Genomic DNA, 20,236 nt, shown 5'->3' with positions numbered 1-20,236 from the left:
GGGTACTTCTGTGTTTGAAGAATGTAGGCACTGATTGAAACGAAAGTTCAAAAATTTGAACACAATTATATATACCACTAGGTCATATATAAACCATTTGTTGATATCTGTCTTTGAGTCTATTGTTCAGTATGTTTCTGTGAAGAAATTAAAATTTGATATGACTTCAGGAGGTAAACTTTCTTCTGCCTTAATATAAAAATACTGCCTTCATTCTCAAAGGAATATAATTGAAAGTCTTAAATAGAATATGATATGAAATTAAATATATAATTATTGCAGAATTACGTTGTAGCAGGCAGAAACTAAAGGTTATTCTGTCTGCATCCTTAATAGGGGCTTTGAAATCAACCATGGTTTTTGCCCATGAGTTGCAGTTTATGTTCTTAGTTTGATTATATCATCCTGTAGTCAAAGATATAGTTAAACATGCTGTCAATAGCAACAAAAGGAAGCAGCAATATTTTGTCGTAGATCTACAGTGCAGAGAACTTTTAAGTTATTCTATTATTCAGTTATAGAATGCAAATGTTAATAGAACTAGGTACTATATATATTTTATCCATGTGAACATGTAGAATATTAAACTTGTTGACCACATTGGGTTGTCCTTAAGTGGAGAAACACAAACCAGCTCAGTAGGTGTTCTCTAATGCATTATTAGTAGTGATGATCCCTGAATCCAATGAAATTAAATTTTATCAGGCTTGATGTAGGAATATTCTGAGTAAATGACTCTTTCACACTAAAATTAAGTACAAGTATTATACACTTGTATTTATTCAAATAACCGTGTTGATTGTATAATGGTTAACCCTAAACTGTCGGCAACTAAGTTTTAATTGAAATCGTATTAATTAGAATAATTAAACTAACTGTTTCTTCATGGAATTAGCTACTGAAGTGAAGGTTCCAAAACCTAGAGGGAGACCCAAATTGGTGAAGACACCTTGTCCTCCTGAGAGTGACATGTAAGTTTATTGCTAAGCCTTGATATTGTTTTTCTTGTGACAGGCATTTTCTTGAGACTCTACATTTGTTTTCTTGCAGCCCATTAATACAGGCAGCTGATGAATTCGTTGTTAAACATTTACTTAAATATCCTGTATTTACAGACTTTAGAATTTGCTTCCAATTTGCTGTAGTCTATTTGCTGTAGTCTACTCTGAAATTCTCATTTTTTTCCCCACACAGGAACTAGCTTTGTATGATTTCCTCGTGCTCTTGCAGCTGCTGAGACAGTAGCAGCAGACCCTCCAAATTGTAGGTTTCTCCACGGTAGCTGTGTCCAAAGCTTTTTTAAATTGACAGTTACATATTAACACAGCATTCTATCTACTACTTCTCAGCTTTTTTAAAAAAAAAAGTCTACGTGCCCTTTCATTGAGGTGCTATAAGGGAAAAGGTGTTTTAAGCTATGAGCTTTAGAAGGGAGACAGGAGACCTCCCATTGTTTATGTGTGTGTACATTTGTAAAGCAACAGATAGGGGATCTATTTTTAAACAGCATGGAGCAAAGGTGTGAAGGGAGCTAAGCCACGTCCTGTTCTATGTCTTATTGCAGTCACTGATAACTTTTTTCTCCCAGCCCAGTTATCTTCTGCTATTGAAACCTAGCTGAGAGAAAAAAAATGTTTTAATCTCCAGAACACAAAGAGGTAAGGAATAAGAGAAAGACTCTGGCTCCCCTCACTCGTGTGCTTTATTGTTGTTCAGAAATAGACTGTGCCTAATCCCCCATCTGGGGATCTTTCCTGGAAAGGTGTAAAAGCTCACACCATATCTCATTTTACTTACTGTACAAGTGAGAATTTTAGTACCTCTAATTCTCCTGTTGGTCTGAAACGGGGAGATTCCTTGGATAGCAGCACTCTTTTTGTCCTTGCAGTACTCAGCCCCTTTTCAAGTCCTGAGGGGGAAATGGGTGGAATTCGGTGCAACCTTTTATATATATGAGTACTGGCACTTAAAAGAAGAACTGAACAGCAGCAAAACCTATAGTAATTTCATCCTATTTGGCTAGAAAACAAAAGTATAACCAGATTTGTTTCTCATGGAACCCAACAGAAACAGCAAAAAGAAATATTCCTTTTTTGCCTATCCCTAGTTTTTAAGAGTTGCTGCAGTGACTCTACTCTTTCTCATGAAAAGATGACAGGAGGTGAGGGATCAAACGCCACAACTTCCTCCCCCCCCCCCATTCTCTTTTAAGATTAAAGAATCTTACTTACACGCCAGCTTTGTCAAAGCTAGTATTGTCTGCACCAATAAACATAGTATATTGATTTGAAAAGCATTTTTCTGGCTCTGGACAGTTATTAGCAACACTTTTGCTTTTCTACAATTGCGCCCAGCATGTTGTAGACTCTGCTGCTGCAGGAAACAAAATGGCGGGTGCAACTATGGAAAAGTGAAAGTGTTACTAATAGCCATCCAGAGCCATAAAAATGCTTTTTTAAATCAATGTGCTATGTTTACTGGCGCAGACAATAGTGGTTTTGACAAAGCCTGCATGTAAGTAAGATTCTTTTATCTTAAAAGAGAACCTGCACTCCTTTACGATGCAGTCGGTGAGCTTCTGAAACCTCCACAGCAGCATGCACGACCACATTGTCATCTTTTCATGAGAAAGACTATAGGGTTCTTTCATCCAACTGGTTTCCTGCATATAATCATCTGCAGGATTGTGTGTATTTTCTACCCAGCAGGAATTGTAATGAGGTTCCAGTTGAATAAAAGTGTGCTTACAAGTGTGGACTGTATGCAACTTGCCCAGTTCCCAAGGTCCAATTTTGAGAACCAGTAATAACACACATCATGAGGTTTGTTCATACAGCTCTTACGTTACGATTCCAGTTCGTAACAACTCGTGGTGCAGTCCCTCCTCGGCTGGCTAACATGTTAACCAGCAGCCCCATGCTTTCCTGGAGAGGGTCTGCATAGGGTGAGCAGAGGTGCTGCCAGCTGTATGAACCGACTTTTAACTATGTGGGTAACGACTCTCTTAAAAGCATTTATTTATTTACATTTATGAGTTTTTTCACATTGCAAAGAAGAGATTTGAGACTGGCTTCCAGGGAAAATAAATCATATTTTTTGGGATTATTTTAGTGTTCATGAAGAAGATAAGAATAAAAGAAAGGGAGCTGAAGAAAAACCACCCAAAAAACAGCAGAAAAGGGATGAGGAAAGTAATAGGGAAGAAGAAAAACTAAGAAAAGAAGTGGACAAAAAAGAGGGCAAAAAGGAAGTTGAGACAAAAAGGAAAAATGCCACTAAAGTGGGATCAGCATCTGCCTCTGATTCTGAAGAAGATGGCGAAGAGCAGGAAGGAAATAAAGTATGTATTGTTCTGTTTGCGTGTGTTTCAGTTAAGGAGGAAAATCTGTACAGTTGTAGGCATGTGAAGCTATATTAAATTACTGCATCTGGAACACAGTCTTCATTCAGACATCTCAGTCAACTTTAATCAGAAATTTGTCAGTGTTTGAAATAACTACATCTTGATTGGAGTGTTTGCAGTCATAATAGCAGAGCGGAGCTTAATCAAAACTCCCATGTCCTTGAGGAGGTATGAGGGGGAGCACTAGAGCTCAGCAGACGAGCTATGATACTGTCAAACACTATGCTTCAGCTGAGTCTACTCTCATGGATTTCGGGAGCAAAGTTGTCTGCGTGTGTTGTATAAATCACATTTTTGAATATGCATTCTGAGGTACTTCATGATGTTGAACCTTTGGGAATTTGATTTCAACATATTGAAGTAAAAGTTTGAAAACCAATGCAGTAGTGGCACCAAGAATGCAAAATACATAGTGCTTGAGATTGCACTATATTTTTTCCCTGCTTAATTCTGAAAGCTTTATACTGCTTTCAACATGTTTTCCCATGTGCCATCAGTACCATTGATTGATCAAAATTGCTAAAAGGTATCTTGACTGGGGAATGTTTTCTAACATCTTTAAAAAGAAAGTTATGTGACATTTTAGTTTGCTTGTTACTTTCATATTAGATTACATTTTTGTTTCCTTATGCATGTCTCTCACAATACTATTGAACAATAAATATCGCACAATGAAGGATTAAACTCTTGCTCATAGGTATTCATAAGTCTTCAGCTCCTTACATGTAGTTGACTTAAGTGTCTAAAATACTATTTTCTCTTCCATTCAAAACCATAATGAACTAGAAGAAAAAAGGAAGAAATGTTCAAGGGACTTATAGAAGGAATATTTTAAAAGCTCAACATGAGCGTGAAGCCGCAGAAAGAAAACGTAAGCAGGAAGAGCAAATGGAAACAGAGTTGTGAGTATAACTTCAGTAATTGTGCAGTTATTTAACAGTTATTATGTGACTAAGGTGGTATTAAGTGAAGGGCTACGTCTTCATATTTTACCTGGTTGTAGCTTTGCCAGCATTTGGTCTTTTGAAAAATGTTATGTACACGACTGTCTTACAGTTCTTCTTTAACTGTAACTGTGTTAGTTAATTTTAAAAAAACGCATTTCATATGAATTATTCAGTAGTTAATTAGAAAAAAATGGAAAATGAAGCTCCTTCCAGCAAATCCTAAACGACAACAAAACCCAGGTCACACCTCTTTCCTGAACCAGACAGAATCCAAATTCCCACAAGTCTTTGAAGACAGAATCACAATGGAAGAATAAAAGTACAAGTAGCCAATTTAGAATAAAAGTTGAACTAAATAAAAACCTGATGTGGCAAACACTTACTGGTCAAACCAAAATTTAATTCTGACAATGTAAAACCAGTATAGCAAATGAATGAGAAATATAGCCAGTTATAGAAGTCAAACTAGTTGGAGGACTCATGGAAGCTTATGGTGGCATAAAGCTTGTTAGCCTTGAAAGTGCCATTAGCCTCCTGTTTTATTTTGCTGGTATAGATTATAACATAGCTACCCTTCTGGAATTATTCCCAAATAAGTGTTCACAGTATTGCAGATGTGAACATCTGAAGTTGCCTTCTTCTGAGTCAGACCATGAGTCTAGCCAACTTAGCATAGTTTATTCTAAAAGCTATGAGCTTTGAGGGTCTTCATGCCATACTCCCCTATGGGCCTGCTCCCCACACTGATGCTGCACGGCTAGACTCAGAAAGCTGGGAAGGATTTGTATCCATTCAATTTACCAATAATACTAGTCTTGGTGAGATCTTCCAACAAGCCCCCTTTGCAGTTTTTCTTTTCTTATATAGGTGTCACAGATAGACTCCTGCCAGCATGGTGTAGTGGCTTAGAATTAAAGATCTAAGTATATAATTAACAGTACCCTAACCCCAGGTAGGCTACAGCATTTTATTAGTTAATCAACACCCTATCTTACTGGAAGAAATGTGGAAAAACTGGCTCCTATTTTCATACCTGGCTGTAATATGTCAAGACACAATGCTTTCAACCACCAATCAGATATCATATCAGTAAAATAACAAGGTTGTTACATTTCCTTACAACCCACATTAATTTCATTGGGAGTTTTAAACTATAAAACAATCCCTCAGAGCAAAAGGCAATTAGCGGTATTGTAAATTAACAACAACCCAACTCCTAATTGCAAAAAAAATGGAAGTGGAACAAAATCATTTACTTTTAGAAGTAAAATATTGTAAATGGTGAAAATGGACAAGATCCTAACTGAAAAGTATGGAGAGTCCCAAGTTATACCTCAAATGTCTATGCCTATTTATTTCATATGCAGAATCAGTGAAAGAATGTAGTATAACAACTTAAATTTAAAACCAAAATAAATATACGGGAAGAAACAACGTGATAGTTTCGTGGTATGTTTATTTTTAAATTGTCATATTGTATAACAATTCAATGTACTGTATAATTGTCAGATTTCACTTGCCATCTTTATAATAAAAGAAGGCAAAAGATCCATGTCTTTTTAAAATAGGCTCTCCCTCTTTATTTCACAGTCTGATTTGTGTGAAAAAAATCAGATTTAAAAATAGAAAGTTAAAATAATTTGAGATCTAAAAAGGCCCACTCCAAATTTGATGGTAGGATAGACCACCCCATCAACCTTGGCAATCTAGATTGTGCTACTAGAGTGGGTATCATGTACCACAGGCGGCCAATCAATTAAATATGATATGAACAAGGTATTCGGAAGGAATTTTGAAAGATTACGGTCACACACTTTGTCCTTGTTACTTGGACATATTTTCAGGAATAATTCTTCCATTTGCCTTTTGAATCTCCTGTTGGGTTTGTCCAGTTGGAAGATTTTTATAATGGAAGTGTGGTACACTGAAACAGATTTGCAAGTTTCTGGGTTGCCATTTCTGATAGCAGCATTACTAAGTACTTGTAATGACAGCCATAGTCAAACTACAGTAGATAAAGTAGATTTAAGTAGCAGTAAGGGCTAGGCATCTGGAGTAGTTTTGCTGGACCCAGACTGTGGAGTGGCTACTGTTGAGGCAGCAACAGATATTTAAAATGAAAACTACTGCAACAGGTTATTTCTATAAAGGTGGGATACATAAGGCATCATCAGTTTGGGGAGCACTCAGTTACTATTTCAATTGGTTATAATTGGGGGGTTGTTTGTTATAATCATTGAGGGGCTGCGATAGTGTACAGAGTAGTGAGAGAGTATGGCATTTCTTCCATTTTAGACAGGGTGGCAAAAGATGGTGGGAGATCAGTGAGCCAGATAACTGAAAGGGCCTTGAGGCAAGTAGTTCTGTCTCCACTTTTTGGTCTTTGTGTATTTTCTTGGTCTAAGTTTCCATTTTGAATGTACATACCTAGTATTGGGGCAGGGTAGGAATTTTGCACTGCTGCCGAACAATGTTTAAAATTATCCATGTAACCTGATCTGTGTATTCTGTATCATAATCCTTACTGCCTATGTTATTCAGACTGTCAGCATGCAAGTCTGTTTTGAGATGTCATGTTAATTGTCATGTTTGGCATCTTACCATTTTATGTTCGTAATTATAAACTAGGATCTGATTTAAACTGTGTGCTTTTGATAGACAAAGCAAAGAAGAAAGCAAGAAACCAGAAGCTAAGAAGATGGAGAAAAAGCGAGGTCAGTATTGCAAACTTGCTCTTTATTTCACTTTGAAATTGTATTTAGACAGTTAACAAGTTCTTACCAATCTGCACCTGAGTATTATCATACAGAAGATAATACCATCATTTCAGGGTCCTTGGAACAAGTATAGCATTAGAAAAGTTTATGTGTGAATTTAAACTAATAGCTGAGGTGGATAAAAAGTGGGGTGAGTGGGGGATGAGAGAGTGATATGACTGGTTGATTCTAGAGTGTGCGTGTGTGAAGGCCATGCTGAACTGGCAGAAGGTGACAGGATTTTAGAGTGAAAGGACTGGGAGTGTTAACACTGTAGTCAAAGAGAGTTAAAGCTCTGTGTGAGCATGACAGAATGTGTTAGGGCTTCTGAGTGAAAAGGCTGAATGAGTAAAATTTTGTTTGAAGAAACATTTGAATCCCACCCTATTTTCATTAGGGCCATGTAGGCCCTCCTTCGCCTTATAAGCTTGTACTCACTATTAAAAGGAGATAAAGGATTTTTGAGGAATGTTTATTCCTGGTGGCTCTACAACATGGGGAATAATTAAGGGAACAAATATTAGTTGGTGCTTATTATATCCTTTTATTTAGAAAGAAAAAATAGTGAACATCTCTTTTGATGGCCGCTGGTGGAAACGTCACCACAGTAACCATTTCATACATTGAAATGTTTTTCTGTGTCTCTCTTGATGTGTGAGTGACATAGAAAAAACACTTTGAAAACCCTAGGACATTCATTCCCCATGGGCACACATCATCTACAATATATAATTGGCTAAGGGTTCAAATGAAACGACCACGAACCCACAGGGACAAAAGCCCTGGGTGTTGTGCACCCCATTGGCCAGCCAGGCATACTAGTGCCCAGTTAAGCCTTTACTTCACCCACCCTTCAAAGCCAGCCAGCCAGCCAGCCCCTTCCATCCTGACCCCCAGCCACACCGGACCTTGCCTGGCAAAACACTCCCTCACCCCCTTGCCACCCTCCCTCCACTCCTTGCCACCTTCCCCAACCCCTAGCCATCCCTTCCACCCTTTCAAACTCCCATCCATCCCTTGCCATCCTCTCCAACCCCCACCCACTCCTTGTCACCCTCCCCCACCCGTGGCCACACCATTCAACCCTCCCTCCACCCCAACACTCACCTTGCCGCCCTCCCACCAAAACCACTCCTTCACCCTCCTGTATCCTCCCCACCCCGAGCCAGACCTAGATGAATGGCGCATTGTGAGGAAGGATGGGGTGGCCACCACTCCAACCCCAGTAAAGCCCATTACAGGGGGAGATGCTTCCCCTCAACCGTTTGCTAGTGCCCATTGCATCTCCCCCACAATGGGCTTTGCTGCTAGTCTAATATAATTTGTCTTTTGAGTGGTTTGCTACAAAAATTGCTGGTTATTATTATAATTTTTTTATGAGAGTGTTTCTGCCATATATTTAACATCTGACTACTAGTCTTCTTTTGTGTGTGTGTAAGTGTCATGGCACCCTATGAATCAGGTCTTTCAAAATGTTCTGTTGGTAACAGCCTTGCTTAGGTCTTGCCAACTGAGGGTCGTGGTTCCTTTATAGAGTCAATCCAAATAACTTTATATTGTCAGGATTATTAATGTTTCTAGCTTTTCAATTCCCCCTGTAGAACACAGACTAATGACATCTTAAAAATTAACAAACTGCATTTTATCATAAGCTTCTGCACACCAGGCCTTGCTTCATCACATGTATTGAAGTGTCGATCCATTAGGCTGATGTTTTATACTTGCAGTAGACTAGCTGGTGGCAGGCAGAAGAAATGATACAGAGAGACCAATTTAAAGCAAGATTCAATAATAAGCAAACAAATTCAGAGTAAATGTAAGCTATTACCTATTGTTACATAAGGCAAAGTAGGATTAATCTGAAATCTAGTACAAGACAAACTGATACATTAAGAAGCTGAACTAACTGATCTTCCATTAGTCTTTCATTGGATCTTGTTCTCTCTTTAAAGCATCTGTTTTTTCCCCGCCTTTCTGTTGCAAATATAAAAACAGCAGCATAACAGATGTTATTCTCTTGTGCATCTGAAGAAGTGAGCTCTGACTCATGACAGCTTGTACTGGAAAAATTATGGTAATTTTTAAGGTGCCATGAGATTCTTGTTTTACTTTGTTGCTAAAGACCTATTTTAAATTATCAATTATGCTATATTTTACTTTGTCACTCAGAGGTGTTTAAATTTTTCTTCTAATTTAAATTAACTATCCTTAAAGGTATTATTTTGCTATTTTAGAAACATCAATGGATTCTCGTCTTCAAAGGATACATGCAGAAATAAAAAATTCACTCAAAATTGACCATCTTGTGAGTATTAAATTACATCCATGAGTATATTGATAGAGAGAGAGTCTTACATTTCCTATTAATTGTAACTTCGAAAACGTTTGTGATTTTACCTGAAGATGATGTTTTGTGATTGCTTCAGGGATTGTTGTGTCTTATGAGATATGAACTAAAGCTGTTTTTGCCTAAAATACATTTGAGATAACCCTTTTCATCAACACCTGAAGAGGACTTTAAAGTTTGTCTGGTGAATTGCCAGCTAGTATTAAATGTGACTTATGATAGTTAATAAGTTTTATTTTTGCAAACTTTTAAATATATCTGCTTGATTGAAAACAGGGCTTTTCTAAGAAAATCATCTACCACAATTCTTAGAATTAAAGGCTAAAAGTAGAGTTGTTACTGGCTGAAAAGAATTTATTTCCAGACTTGTAGCTAAAGACTTTCCCACATTTAATCTCAAGGACTCATTCATGTTGAAAACTATCATATTTTTGCAGACAAGTTCCTCTGAATATTTTACATGTGTATTACTGCATAATAAGTCATATTGAAGTAGAAAAAGATCTCCCATTGTATTTTTCTTAGTGCCGCCTTTAAGAGAAAAGATACATTTGCGAAAACTAAAATACCATCCCATGCAGCTCTCCCAGCCTAGATCCACTGATTTATTTACATTTAAACAAAAGTGTTATTGAAATTGGTGACTATGCCTAGAGTTGAACTAGGAATTATCATTATGATACTGTAGATTTGTCTTATATAAAGAAGATCAAATATACTTTGAAGAAAACCTTGTCTTGCACTCATTCCAAAGGGGGTAGAATCAGGAATTCGTTCAGCATCCTCCAAAATTTCTCAATTTTTTCATTAGAAAAATGGGACAGAGTCCTCAGACTTTTCATTCCTTTTAAAAGAGAAAATATTGTGTTTTTTCAGCACTCTGCAAAGTTTCCAAATTTCTGGTTGAAAAAATGAAAAAGATTTTTTTTTGAGGGGCGGGGGGGATAGATCCTAACCTTTTCCAGCATTCTTCTAGGCCTTTGCATTTCTACCATTAATACCGCAAGAGGGGGGAAATCTGTGCATCCCAGAATAGTGGTACAGATTCTAGCCAATAAAATCTTTCTCGTGTGGATTATTAAACTTGTTTTCAATATAATTGTTTGCAGAATTCATGTTGAATAATACAGTATTTACTCAAAAACATGACTAGGATTTTAGGTGTTCCATCTGAAAAGGGGGGTTGTCTTAAATTTGTATACAAGTTATAATAACACCCAATAAACATGTTCTGTGCTTTAGGGGATTGTCTTCCATTCAGGGTTGTTGTCTTCCTAAGTAAATATGATATCAGTTAAGCATATGAGTTATTTTGATATCACAGTTATTTTGCTGATTGAATATTTGCAAGTTTTTGCAGCCTGCTCCAGAGGTTTCAGCTCATGTCCATTATTGCTGACACCTGTCAACTAGGTACCCTGATCTGATTTTTTTTGTAAATGTTTACACAAAGATTCTGGCAGGGAAACAGTACTGTGGTACCCATGCCTAGGCGATGAGTGGTCTGCAGCACTCTCAAATCATTACAGACATCTGAAAATCAGCCTAGATTGGCCAAAGAGAATTTCTGGAAAGGGCATGTCCAAGTTTTTATTATGTATTACATCTGAAGAAAAGAGTAGTAAAAAGTTGGTGCTTGTCAAATACTGCCACGTGCTGTTCTTGAAATTTTTATTCTGTCTATAAGTTCTGTTACATGTATTCACAGTTCATATCCCCTAGCACCAACAGGGGTTTTCTCCGTTGCTTGAAAATCCTGAACTTGGGTGTGGCCAGACAGTGAGCTAAAAAGCAAGACCATATCTGCCTGTGTTAGACAGCCACATGGATCAGAACCAGCCCAAGAGATATTCATTATCTTTATTAAAAAATTTAAAATTGTTTTTGGTATTTTTCTGTAAGCCACTTCAGATACATTTGGAGAAGGGGCATAATGATGCCGAAATAAATAATTGTTACATATTTTTGTCAGTTTTATATTTTAAAATGGCGGGATCAATTCAGTCCTAATATTGTATCTTTACTGGGTCATAATACGTCCCCCACCTCCAGTATCTTCTCTCATTTTCTTATATTCCTGTTTGCTAAAGGGAAATAAAATGTTAAAGAGTTTTTTCTTGTGCAGCTGGAGTGATTCTTAGTTCAGCTTCTGATTTTTAAAATTTCTGTGACCAACTTGAGGGAGATCCATTTGACCCACATGCGGGATACTTTATTTCTGTTAATACTTGCAAGCCCACGTTTCACTGTAGTAAAGTACCATGTTTGTTGTCAGGGTTTTGGATACATTGGATTAATTTTTTTAAATTAGGCTTCAGGGTTTTTTGTGCAAGATTAAATTTTTGGGTTCTGTTGTATTCAGGATGTAAACAGGTGCATTGAGGCTTTGGATGAACTTGCTTCACTTCAAGTAACAATGCAGCAAGCTCAGAAGCACACAGAGATGATTTTGACCCTCAAGAAAGTAAGATTAGCAGTTCTGTTCTTAAAGCAATATAGAAGTTTAATTTGTATTTCACCCTTATTGTTCATGAATCTTGAATTATAAAACTTACTCTTTGCAAAACTGGAATTCCGTGTTCTGAATGTGAAACTATAATTTGAAATAGAATAGATTATTTCACTAACTATTGAATGGTTTTGAGCATCTCGGGTCCTGTAGCAGAAATAGATGCGTCTCCTTTTTTTCCAAATATTTCTTCAGATACGAAAATTCAAGGTCAGCCAAGTTATCATGGAGAAGTCCACTATGCTCTATAACAAATTCAAGACCATGTTTCTTGTTGGAGAAGGAGACTCTGTTCTTTCACAAGTGCTGAATAAGTCCCTTGCTGAGCAGAAGCAACATGAGGAAGCAAACAAAACCAAAGAACAGTGGAAGAAAGGGCCAAACAAGAAAACCGAAAAGGATAAAGAGCAAACAGGTATGTGAAGTGTCCTGAGGACTATTTAATTGTGTCTATATATATTAACTTCCAATTAGGATAAGATTTAGGTGTCTGAATTCAGTATGAAGTGCTACGTTGACCAGCTATACAGGTCTATGTTTAAAAATTCTGTCCCATTATGTCTCGCCACAAGTTGGGCACACTTTGTTTTGCCAAAAACAGATTAATGGGAACATTATTTAACTTTTACAGTTAATTCCTTTTAACTGAAAATGAGCTTTGAAACTTGGTTTAAATCATTGTTTCTACCTGAATACAGGATGCAGAAATTGAACCCTCAGTGTAGACAGAAGTAACATAAGGACATCTAATCATGCAGCAGATCAGATACTAGTTTCTAGTGCAGGGGAGGAAGATAGGATCATTCTGTGTCCCATGAATGGGTAGAAAATATGCAAACCTTTGTGAGAGGTAGCTTTTCAGATCGTTCCTTGCAGGGTTTTTTCTTTTGGGGTGGGGGATTGTTTTTGCAGTCTTATCTCGCCTCCGAAGTGATAAACAGATTTCAAAGCTGCCAATCTACTGCAGCAAAAGGACATCCAGAGTCGTGTGTGTGTGTCTCCTGCACATGATTGTATTTTCATGTCGTTTCTGTTCACATTTCTGTGTCATTGCTTTTTCACTGCCATAAAATACTGTTTCTACTGTGCTATTTACATTTATGTATAACCTTGTGTATGGGGGGGGGGGGTTACCTTACCACAGTTTTTTAAAGAAAACTTTCTCCAAGCCAACTTCCCTTGAGTATGCAATCATGCTGAAGCAGTCTTTATTTGTCCATCTCACCAAATACCTGGCCTTTATCCATGCCCTCTTGTAGCTGCCCAGCCACCTCTTCACCCATTTTCCCATTTTCCTTCCTCTTCCATTTTCAAAAGGATTTTTTCCCTCTTTGTCATAGCAAACTAGTAATGTAATATTGAGGCAGAGATACAAAGAAGCAGAGTGGATTAGATCAGCTTTGTCTATGTCACATAGAACTCATGTTAATTTTCAAAGAACAATTTTGAAGTGTGAGGTGATTGCATCAGCAATAGAACATTGAGACAGTGGGGTGATTAAAAAGAGTAAAGAATAATTGCTGCATGTAATTGGGCCTTTGCAATAATTACTGAAGCTCTAATTTGGCCAAAAAATGTGGGGGAGGGGGCGCTATATGTTTCTGTTGCTTCAGGTAAAGGTGCCTGCTCCAGTAGTAGTTTTGGCTTCCATTTTGGGTTGGTAGTTCTCAGTAGTGGAAATGGAGGTTAAGACATTTTTGAATTGCCACTTCAAAATATAACTGCTTGGTGACACTAAACTGCCTGTACAAAAGAGAAAAAAAGGAGAGGGTTGTTTGTCTGCATCATGGATGACATTCAATCACCATCAGAAATACTACATTTTCAGCAGTAGCTTGTAGAATGAATGCAATTGAAGAGACACAAGAACACAAGAACTAGCCTGCTGGATCAGACCAGAGTCCATCTAGTCCAGCATTCTGCTACTCGCAGTGGCCCACCAGGTGTGAGGAATAATTTCACAGAGAATATTTCAAATAGACAATGTTAGATCACTGAGAAAATGTGTAGTAAGCTGTTCTTACAGAAAAGACCACTAATGAGTTAGTTAAAAATGCAGTCTGCTGGGCTATATTACTTGGTAATCAGTAAAAAACTGTTTCAGAACTCATGTTTAGTACTATTCTGGTTTTTTTTAAATGAGAAATTGGTTTTTCTATTTTAAAGGCACAAAAATAGTTAATGGTGGTTCTGATGTTCAAGATGCAAACCAGTCACAACAGAATGGAGGTGGCACAGAGGAAAAAAGAGAGAAGCTTGACGCAGGCAATAAGAAAAAGTAAGGAGTGGCAATAAAAGAAGCAATAAGAAATGCGTTGTTCTTCATTGGCCCTCTGAAACCAGTTTTATAAGGGCTAAGGGAAGTTTTTGAAAGGTTTTTTATGTTATTTATGGGGGAACAGAAAGTGCCCAGTTATGTTCAGTGTTCAAGTAAATGATATTTCAGTGTCATATGATCTTGGATCACCAAAATCAATATTTTAATGTTAAATCCATTCACCTGAACTGACAAACTGGCCTATTTCGTGCATTTCACTATTTTCTGTTGTTCTCGCTAAACAAATGAATAGTGATTTTAATATTCTAACAACTGTTCTTTACATGATGTACCAAGGTGGTATTTGAAAGTTGAATGTTTGGCTGTTGTAGTGTCCATTTCAAGAATAGAGGAGAACTAACTAAATTTGTATGGTTTTTGAGGCCTGGTATTTAGCATGTGATAAAGAACTAGCCCAGGGGTAGGGAACCTTTAATACTCAAAGAGCCATTTGGACCCATTTTCCACGGGAAAAGAAAACACTTGGAGCCGCAAATAATTTTTGACATTTAAAATAAAGATAACACTGTATATATTGGGGGTTTTTTACCTTTTACTCCACTCATTCTGAGAAGCACATGGATGCGTCCGCCCTGCTGTCTGCAGGGCGGGCAAGGATGGGGCCAGCAGCTCGGCCTTGCCGGCCGCCGGGAAAGCGCCCGCCCCGCTCCAATGGGGCGGGCGAGAGGGGAAGCCCGCAGTGTGGCCCAGCCGGCCGCGGGCAGTTGGTGCGCCCGCCCTGCTGCCTGCAGGGCGGGCAAGGATGAAGCTGGCTGCTCGGCCTCGGCGGCCGCTGGGAATACACCTGACCCCGCTCCAATGGGGTGGGCGAGAGGGGAAGTCCGTGGCGCGGCCCAGCCGGCCATGGGCAATTGGTGCACCCGCCCTGCTGTCTGCAGGGCGGGCAAGGATGAAGCCGGCGGCTCAGCTTTGCCGGCTGCCGGGAAAGCGCCCGCCCCGCTCCAATGGGGCGGGCAAGAGGGGAAGCCCGCGGCGCGGCCCAGCCGGCGTGGGCAGTTGGTGCACCTGCCCTGCTGCCTGCAGGGCGGGCATGGATGGGGCCGGCGGCGCGGCTCATGGAGCCACAGTGCAAGGGCAGAAGAGCCGCATGCGGCTCTCGAGCCGCAGGTTCCCTACCCCTGAACTAGCCACACATCATGTTTAGTGGGATTTGTTTCTGGATTGCAGCTGGATTGTGCTTGGATAAACTAAGGTAAACGTGATAAACTAAGTATACTTCCCTAAGACAGCAAAGTGTGTCCCGTCAGTATGAGAAAACTGTAAAAAATAACCAAACTGACAAGTTTCCTGTGAGCCCAAAGGACTTCCTGTAGAGGTGGAGGCAAGCTTCAGTGCTAAGGCCTCGCCAACTATCAGTAATCCTCCACAGGGAGTACTAAAGCACATCCATTATACAAAGGTCCTTGGCGTTCCCCCAGGGAGCACACTCTAATAGACTGCTGAAGTTATTAAACAGGTGCAGCCAATTAGCTCACAAAACCAGGAAAGATCCAGATAAGAATTCAGTCCTCCTGGAGAAACTGTGCAAAGTCTATGAATGAAGTAACTTTCCAGTTTCCATAAACGAAGAGAAGCATCAGGTAGTTCCCCATCCATGATTTCAAGGACCCCAAATCACAAGGAATTAGGTGGGTGCTGAGCCAAACGAAAATGTTCCACAAACACTGGACAAGTTATAGCCAGTCTCAAGTGTGATAAGTGTTCATAAATGAGACTCTTGTGAGCCTGTGGGCCTTTTGTCCAATATACATGAGACCGCAGAAACATTTTATATGAGAAATTACATATGAGGAGTCACTATGAAAATTCAGTTTTTTCAAATAGTTAACATTGGGGAAGTTCACCTCCCTCCCTTCAATTGATAATGCACATGCAGCACATCTGCCACATCAAAAGTGGCCTGTGATGTCAGAGGCATTTTCAGCAACATTGTTTGGTGGCAAAACATCAGTCCATACCAGCAAAATGTTTCTAGTTCTTCTAAACCCCCACAAAGGTGGGGAAAAACAACCTGGTAGGTCATGAATTGGAACCTTTGGAGCTGTAGGCTCAAGGTCATGTAGTATTTATGTTTCTCTTGGGGTGTACTATTCCCCAATTCACTTATTAATATATAAAAAGATATCAGGCAAAATCAAATTAAAATAATCCACTATTTTTTTTTCTCCAGAATGCCTGGTGATGGAAGAGAACAAGAGAAGACAACAGTTACCACCTCTGAAAGTGAATGAATACAGCCTAATTTCTGTAAATCATATATTAAAGAGGACTATAAGGGTTTGAATTTGAGAATTAGGTTGTTGAAAATTTTAAATTTTATAACCATAGTATTTTAATGTGTACAATTTCATGGGAACTGCAAATACTCCCCTTTTTAACCTTTATTTTAAAAGTATTTAAACATCCTAAAACATTTGCCCAGTATTAACATAACATGCAGTTCAGTTGTAAAGACCAAGTCAGTTTAGAGACTGAAAAGTGTTTGTATGTTTAATGACTATCCCTGTACTCTCTGTTCATTTTGGTCAGTGACAGGAAAAAAGTTCTTTTAAAGTTGCCAAACTGCTCCACTTGTATAAATATATTTTCTTTCTGTTGTTTGTGCATAGTTTTCAGAGTTGTTGTTTGCCAAAGTGTTTGTTCACTGTGTTTTGTAAGAAGCTGGAAGCCTTTTTGTAGCAGCAGTACATGTATAATCAGTGAGTCCTTTATACAGAAGTTAGTTTTGTTCTTGAAAGCTAATTGTGCCAATTTAATATGCTCTGACTTTCTGTGGTATGCTTTTGGTATTCTAGATATACTAAGGAAACTGGTGTTTCCATTGAGACATTGAGATTGATGCACATTAGTCAAAAAACACTGTCTTGAAGCAATTTTGTTTTTAAAAGAATTAAAGTTATGTAAAAAACAACAAATTTGTACATGTTCATTGAAAACTTCATAAACTAAGCACTGCTATGGCCAGTACTGTTTCTCAGACCGAACAGAAGTGTATATGTGACAGTTCTCTTATTCTCTGTGATGATTATGAAATTGCAAAGAGAAGGAGGGTAATTGTTCAATGAGTTTATGTAAGTACAATGAAGACTTTGTGTATAGGAGTGTTAGTTGAGCTCCTCAACTGGAAGTTAGAAAGCTGGCTGTTGTGAATACAGTTCAATGTATCTCTGCGGTTCTGCACAATCTGCTTGCAAGGTGCGCCCACAGGCATGTCCTATTGCAGGCCCTCAGCGTGCATCCATTGCATCGTGCCCCACCCCCTTGGCACTACGCCACTGCAGGCCTTTCATACTAGACCTCTGAAATTGTTTTAGTGGGACCTGCCTCTTCCATGACCCTATGGAAATCATGCTTACAATGATAATAGAATGTTCCATTTAAGAATTAAAAGGCAGAATTGTGTACGTCATGATTTTGATAACAATCAGAGGCAGAAGTCCTCTGTGGGTAAACGCAAACACTTGGTACTACATACAAACCAAAACCTTGATGTATGCAATTTTTAAGTTTTAAGGAGGGGCAGAATGCAGTTAAATTGCTAAAGCCAAGCTGGCTTTAGCTGCCTTGGAAGGTCACCATGTATCACATCTAGAGTTTCATGAATATGGCATACAAATAGGATGAAGTGTACTTGCCATTCCTTTTCCTGCCTACCTTGTATATATGTTAGCATTACTAAGACAGCAGGTGGCACCATTGCACTGTAAGACTGTATTCCTCTCAAGATGCTGCCAGCATCTAGCAGAATATTTATGAATCTGTTTTCCAAAATTCTTTGTCGAGATCATAAGAAAAAGGACACAGGGCTGGCATACAGGGTGAACTGTATCTCTGTCTTGTACACCAACACGTTATGTATGACCATGGTAGCCAAATCCACAAGCACATGGACAATTTCAACAGAAAGGAAGAAACCATGAAAATGAACAAAATGTGGCTACCACTACTTAAAAACACTAGAATCAAGACAATGGTTAGTAAACACCAGCCATACACAGGTGTCTCCAGGCAGGAAGCAATCAAATGGATTAAAGTGCCAGGCAACTACTATACAGATACCCTTACTAACCGATTATGCAATTTCATTGTTACATATGCTACAATGGGTGGATTCCACTCAACACATGCAATCAGTGGCGTAGGAGGTTAAGAGCTCGTGTATCTAATCTGGAGGAACCGGGTTTGATTCCCAGCTCTGCCACCTGAGCTGTGGAGGCTTATTTGGGGAATTCAGATTAGCCTGTACACTCCCACACACGCCAGCTGGGTGACCTTGGGCTAGTCACAGCTTCTCGGAGCTCTCTCAGCCCCACCTACCTCACAGGGTGTTTGTTGTGAGGGGGGAAGGGCAAGGAGATTGTAAGTCCCTTTGAGTCTCCTGCAGGAGAGAAAGGGGGGATATAAATCCAAACTCTTCTTCTTATTGCACCTTTTACATTTGTTAACCAATGCAAATGGTTCTTTCTCCCACTCCGGACATTCCACAGGTATATATACTCCACTTGCTTGACTACTATCAGATCCTCTGAAGATGCCAGCCACAGATGCAAGCGAAATGTCAGGAGAAAATGCTACTGGAACCCGGAAACCCCACAACACCCCCAAAAATATTCTGTCCAAATATTGCTGGCTCAAACCTAATTTGCACATCTTCATGTTTTATACATCTAACAATTTGTATTAATTTGGTGCATATCAAGGCAATGCCCTGAGAAGAGGGCAAAGCCAGGTAGCTTATTGAAGAAGCCACTGACCTGGTTGCAAGTCCAGCACTGTAGTATGATCTGTATGTCCACTCCACAATTAGAGCTGGGTGCCGAATCAGATTTTATTTTTTTACTAAGGAGTGCCCAGTCTCATGAACAACCACTGGGCACTAGAAGCGAAGTCTTGTGACCCTGCCATTTTAATTGACTTGGCCTGAAAAATAAAAACATGTACTTCTTGCTTATTTATTCTCCAAGGGCAATGCATCAGCTTTGATGCTGTGACCACTTTAATGCTAACAGCATTAAACAAGTAGCCAAAACACAAATATCCAGCTGGTGTGAGGAATTTAATTAGAAAGTGACAGCTGGGTCCAATACTGAGTTTGGCACAGAGGACTCATTCAAAAGAGAATTCTGAACTGAAAACATACCCAGCTGTCCTGTTGCAGCTCCTGGGACTCGTGGAATTAAGGATGTAATTTTCCCTATAATTTACTGTTCATTGGGCAAACTCAATATACCACTGAAGGTCAACGTATTTGGGATGCAACAGGACAAGCACAGAATACAATTTAAGAAACACAATCAACTGCCCTTCAGGAAATGGATGCATTTGGTGCCATGTTTTCCAAAACAGAAAACACCAGCCCGCAAAGGCAGAGTCCTCTCCTGATCTGGTTTTTGTGCTATACCTCACCTAAACGGAATAGTAATTTCCAGGGCAACTTAAGCCATCTTCTTTCTCAGGCTCTTTCCTTACAGACTCCATCCCTGACACTTTACTGCAAACCCCAAAAACACAATGCAGGCCTTTCTTTCCAGTCTGCTGACCCCCACCTATGAGATGAAAATTATCAGAGTCAGACAACCCAGCTGTTTAGCTTTGTTTTAACATGAAAGTGATTTAAACAGCTTTTTAAAATCATAATGTTGCTTTCTGTATTTACACAATATAACATGCTGAAGGTTATATACTGAAGAACTGCACCTTGTTTGTACAATGTGATGCATATAGTTTAAGAAGATTCTAATTGTATTTGGACACCAAAGAATCCAAAGAGGTGGTCTAATCACCAGTTCCTCTTCCTCCTCAGCCAGAGAAATGTTGCCATAGCTCCACATACCAACTTACATTTACTTGACAGCAGAGGTGAATTTGCGGGGGGATGGCAGCCGGGGACCACACCTGCTCCGGGCGTCCCCGCCCCCCCAGTGCTCAGGGGTGGG

General features: G+C 39.1%; 1 protein-coding gene across 5 annotated transcripts in view; it reads left to right on the top strand.

Annotated features, from left to right (window-relative positions):
• Positions 1–17,211, top strand: part of PSIP1 (PC4 and SFRS1 interacting protein 1) — a 31,462-nt gene extending 14,251 nt beyond the window's left edge. For 3 of the 5 annotated variants that reach the window (XM_048502906.1, XM_048502908.1, XM_048502905.1), the window contains exons 9-17: positions 896–971; positions 3,112–3,340; positions 4,190–4,305; positions 7,009–7,064; positions 9,341–9,411; positions 11,816–11,917; positions 12,158–12,377; positions 14,129–14,240; positions 16,471–17,211. In XM_048502906.1, coding sequence (XP_048358863.1) covers positions 896–971; positions 3,112–3,340; positions 4,190–4,305; positions 7,009–7,064; positions 9,341–9,411; positions 11,816–11,917; positions 12,158–12,377; positions 14,129–14,240; positions 16,471–16,531 — 1,043 coding nt within the window. In that variant the 3' untranslated portion in view covers positions 16,532–17,211. The remainder of the gene's footprint in view (positions 1–895; positions 972–3,111; positions 3,341–4,189; positions 4,306–7,008; positions 7,065–9,340; positions 9,412–11,815; positions 11,918–12,157; positions 12,378–14,128; positions 14,241–16,470) is intronic. The other 2 variants (XM_048502907.1, XM_048502909.1) reach the window with 2 other exon arrangements.
• The last annotated feature ends 3,025 nt before the right edge of the window (positions 17,212–20,236 follow it).

Source organism: Sphaerodactylus townsendi, linkage group LG07 (assembly GCF_021028975.2).
Source record: "Sphaerodactylus townsendi isolate TG3544 linkage group LG07, MPM_Stown_v2.3, whole genome shotgun sequence".
Lineage (NCBI taxonomy): Eukaryota > Metazoa > Chordata > Lepidosauria > Squamata > Sphaerodactylidae > Sphaerodactylus > Sphaerodactylus townsendi.
This window is presented reverse-complemented; position numbering and strand designations above follow the sequence as displayed.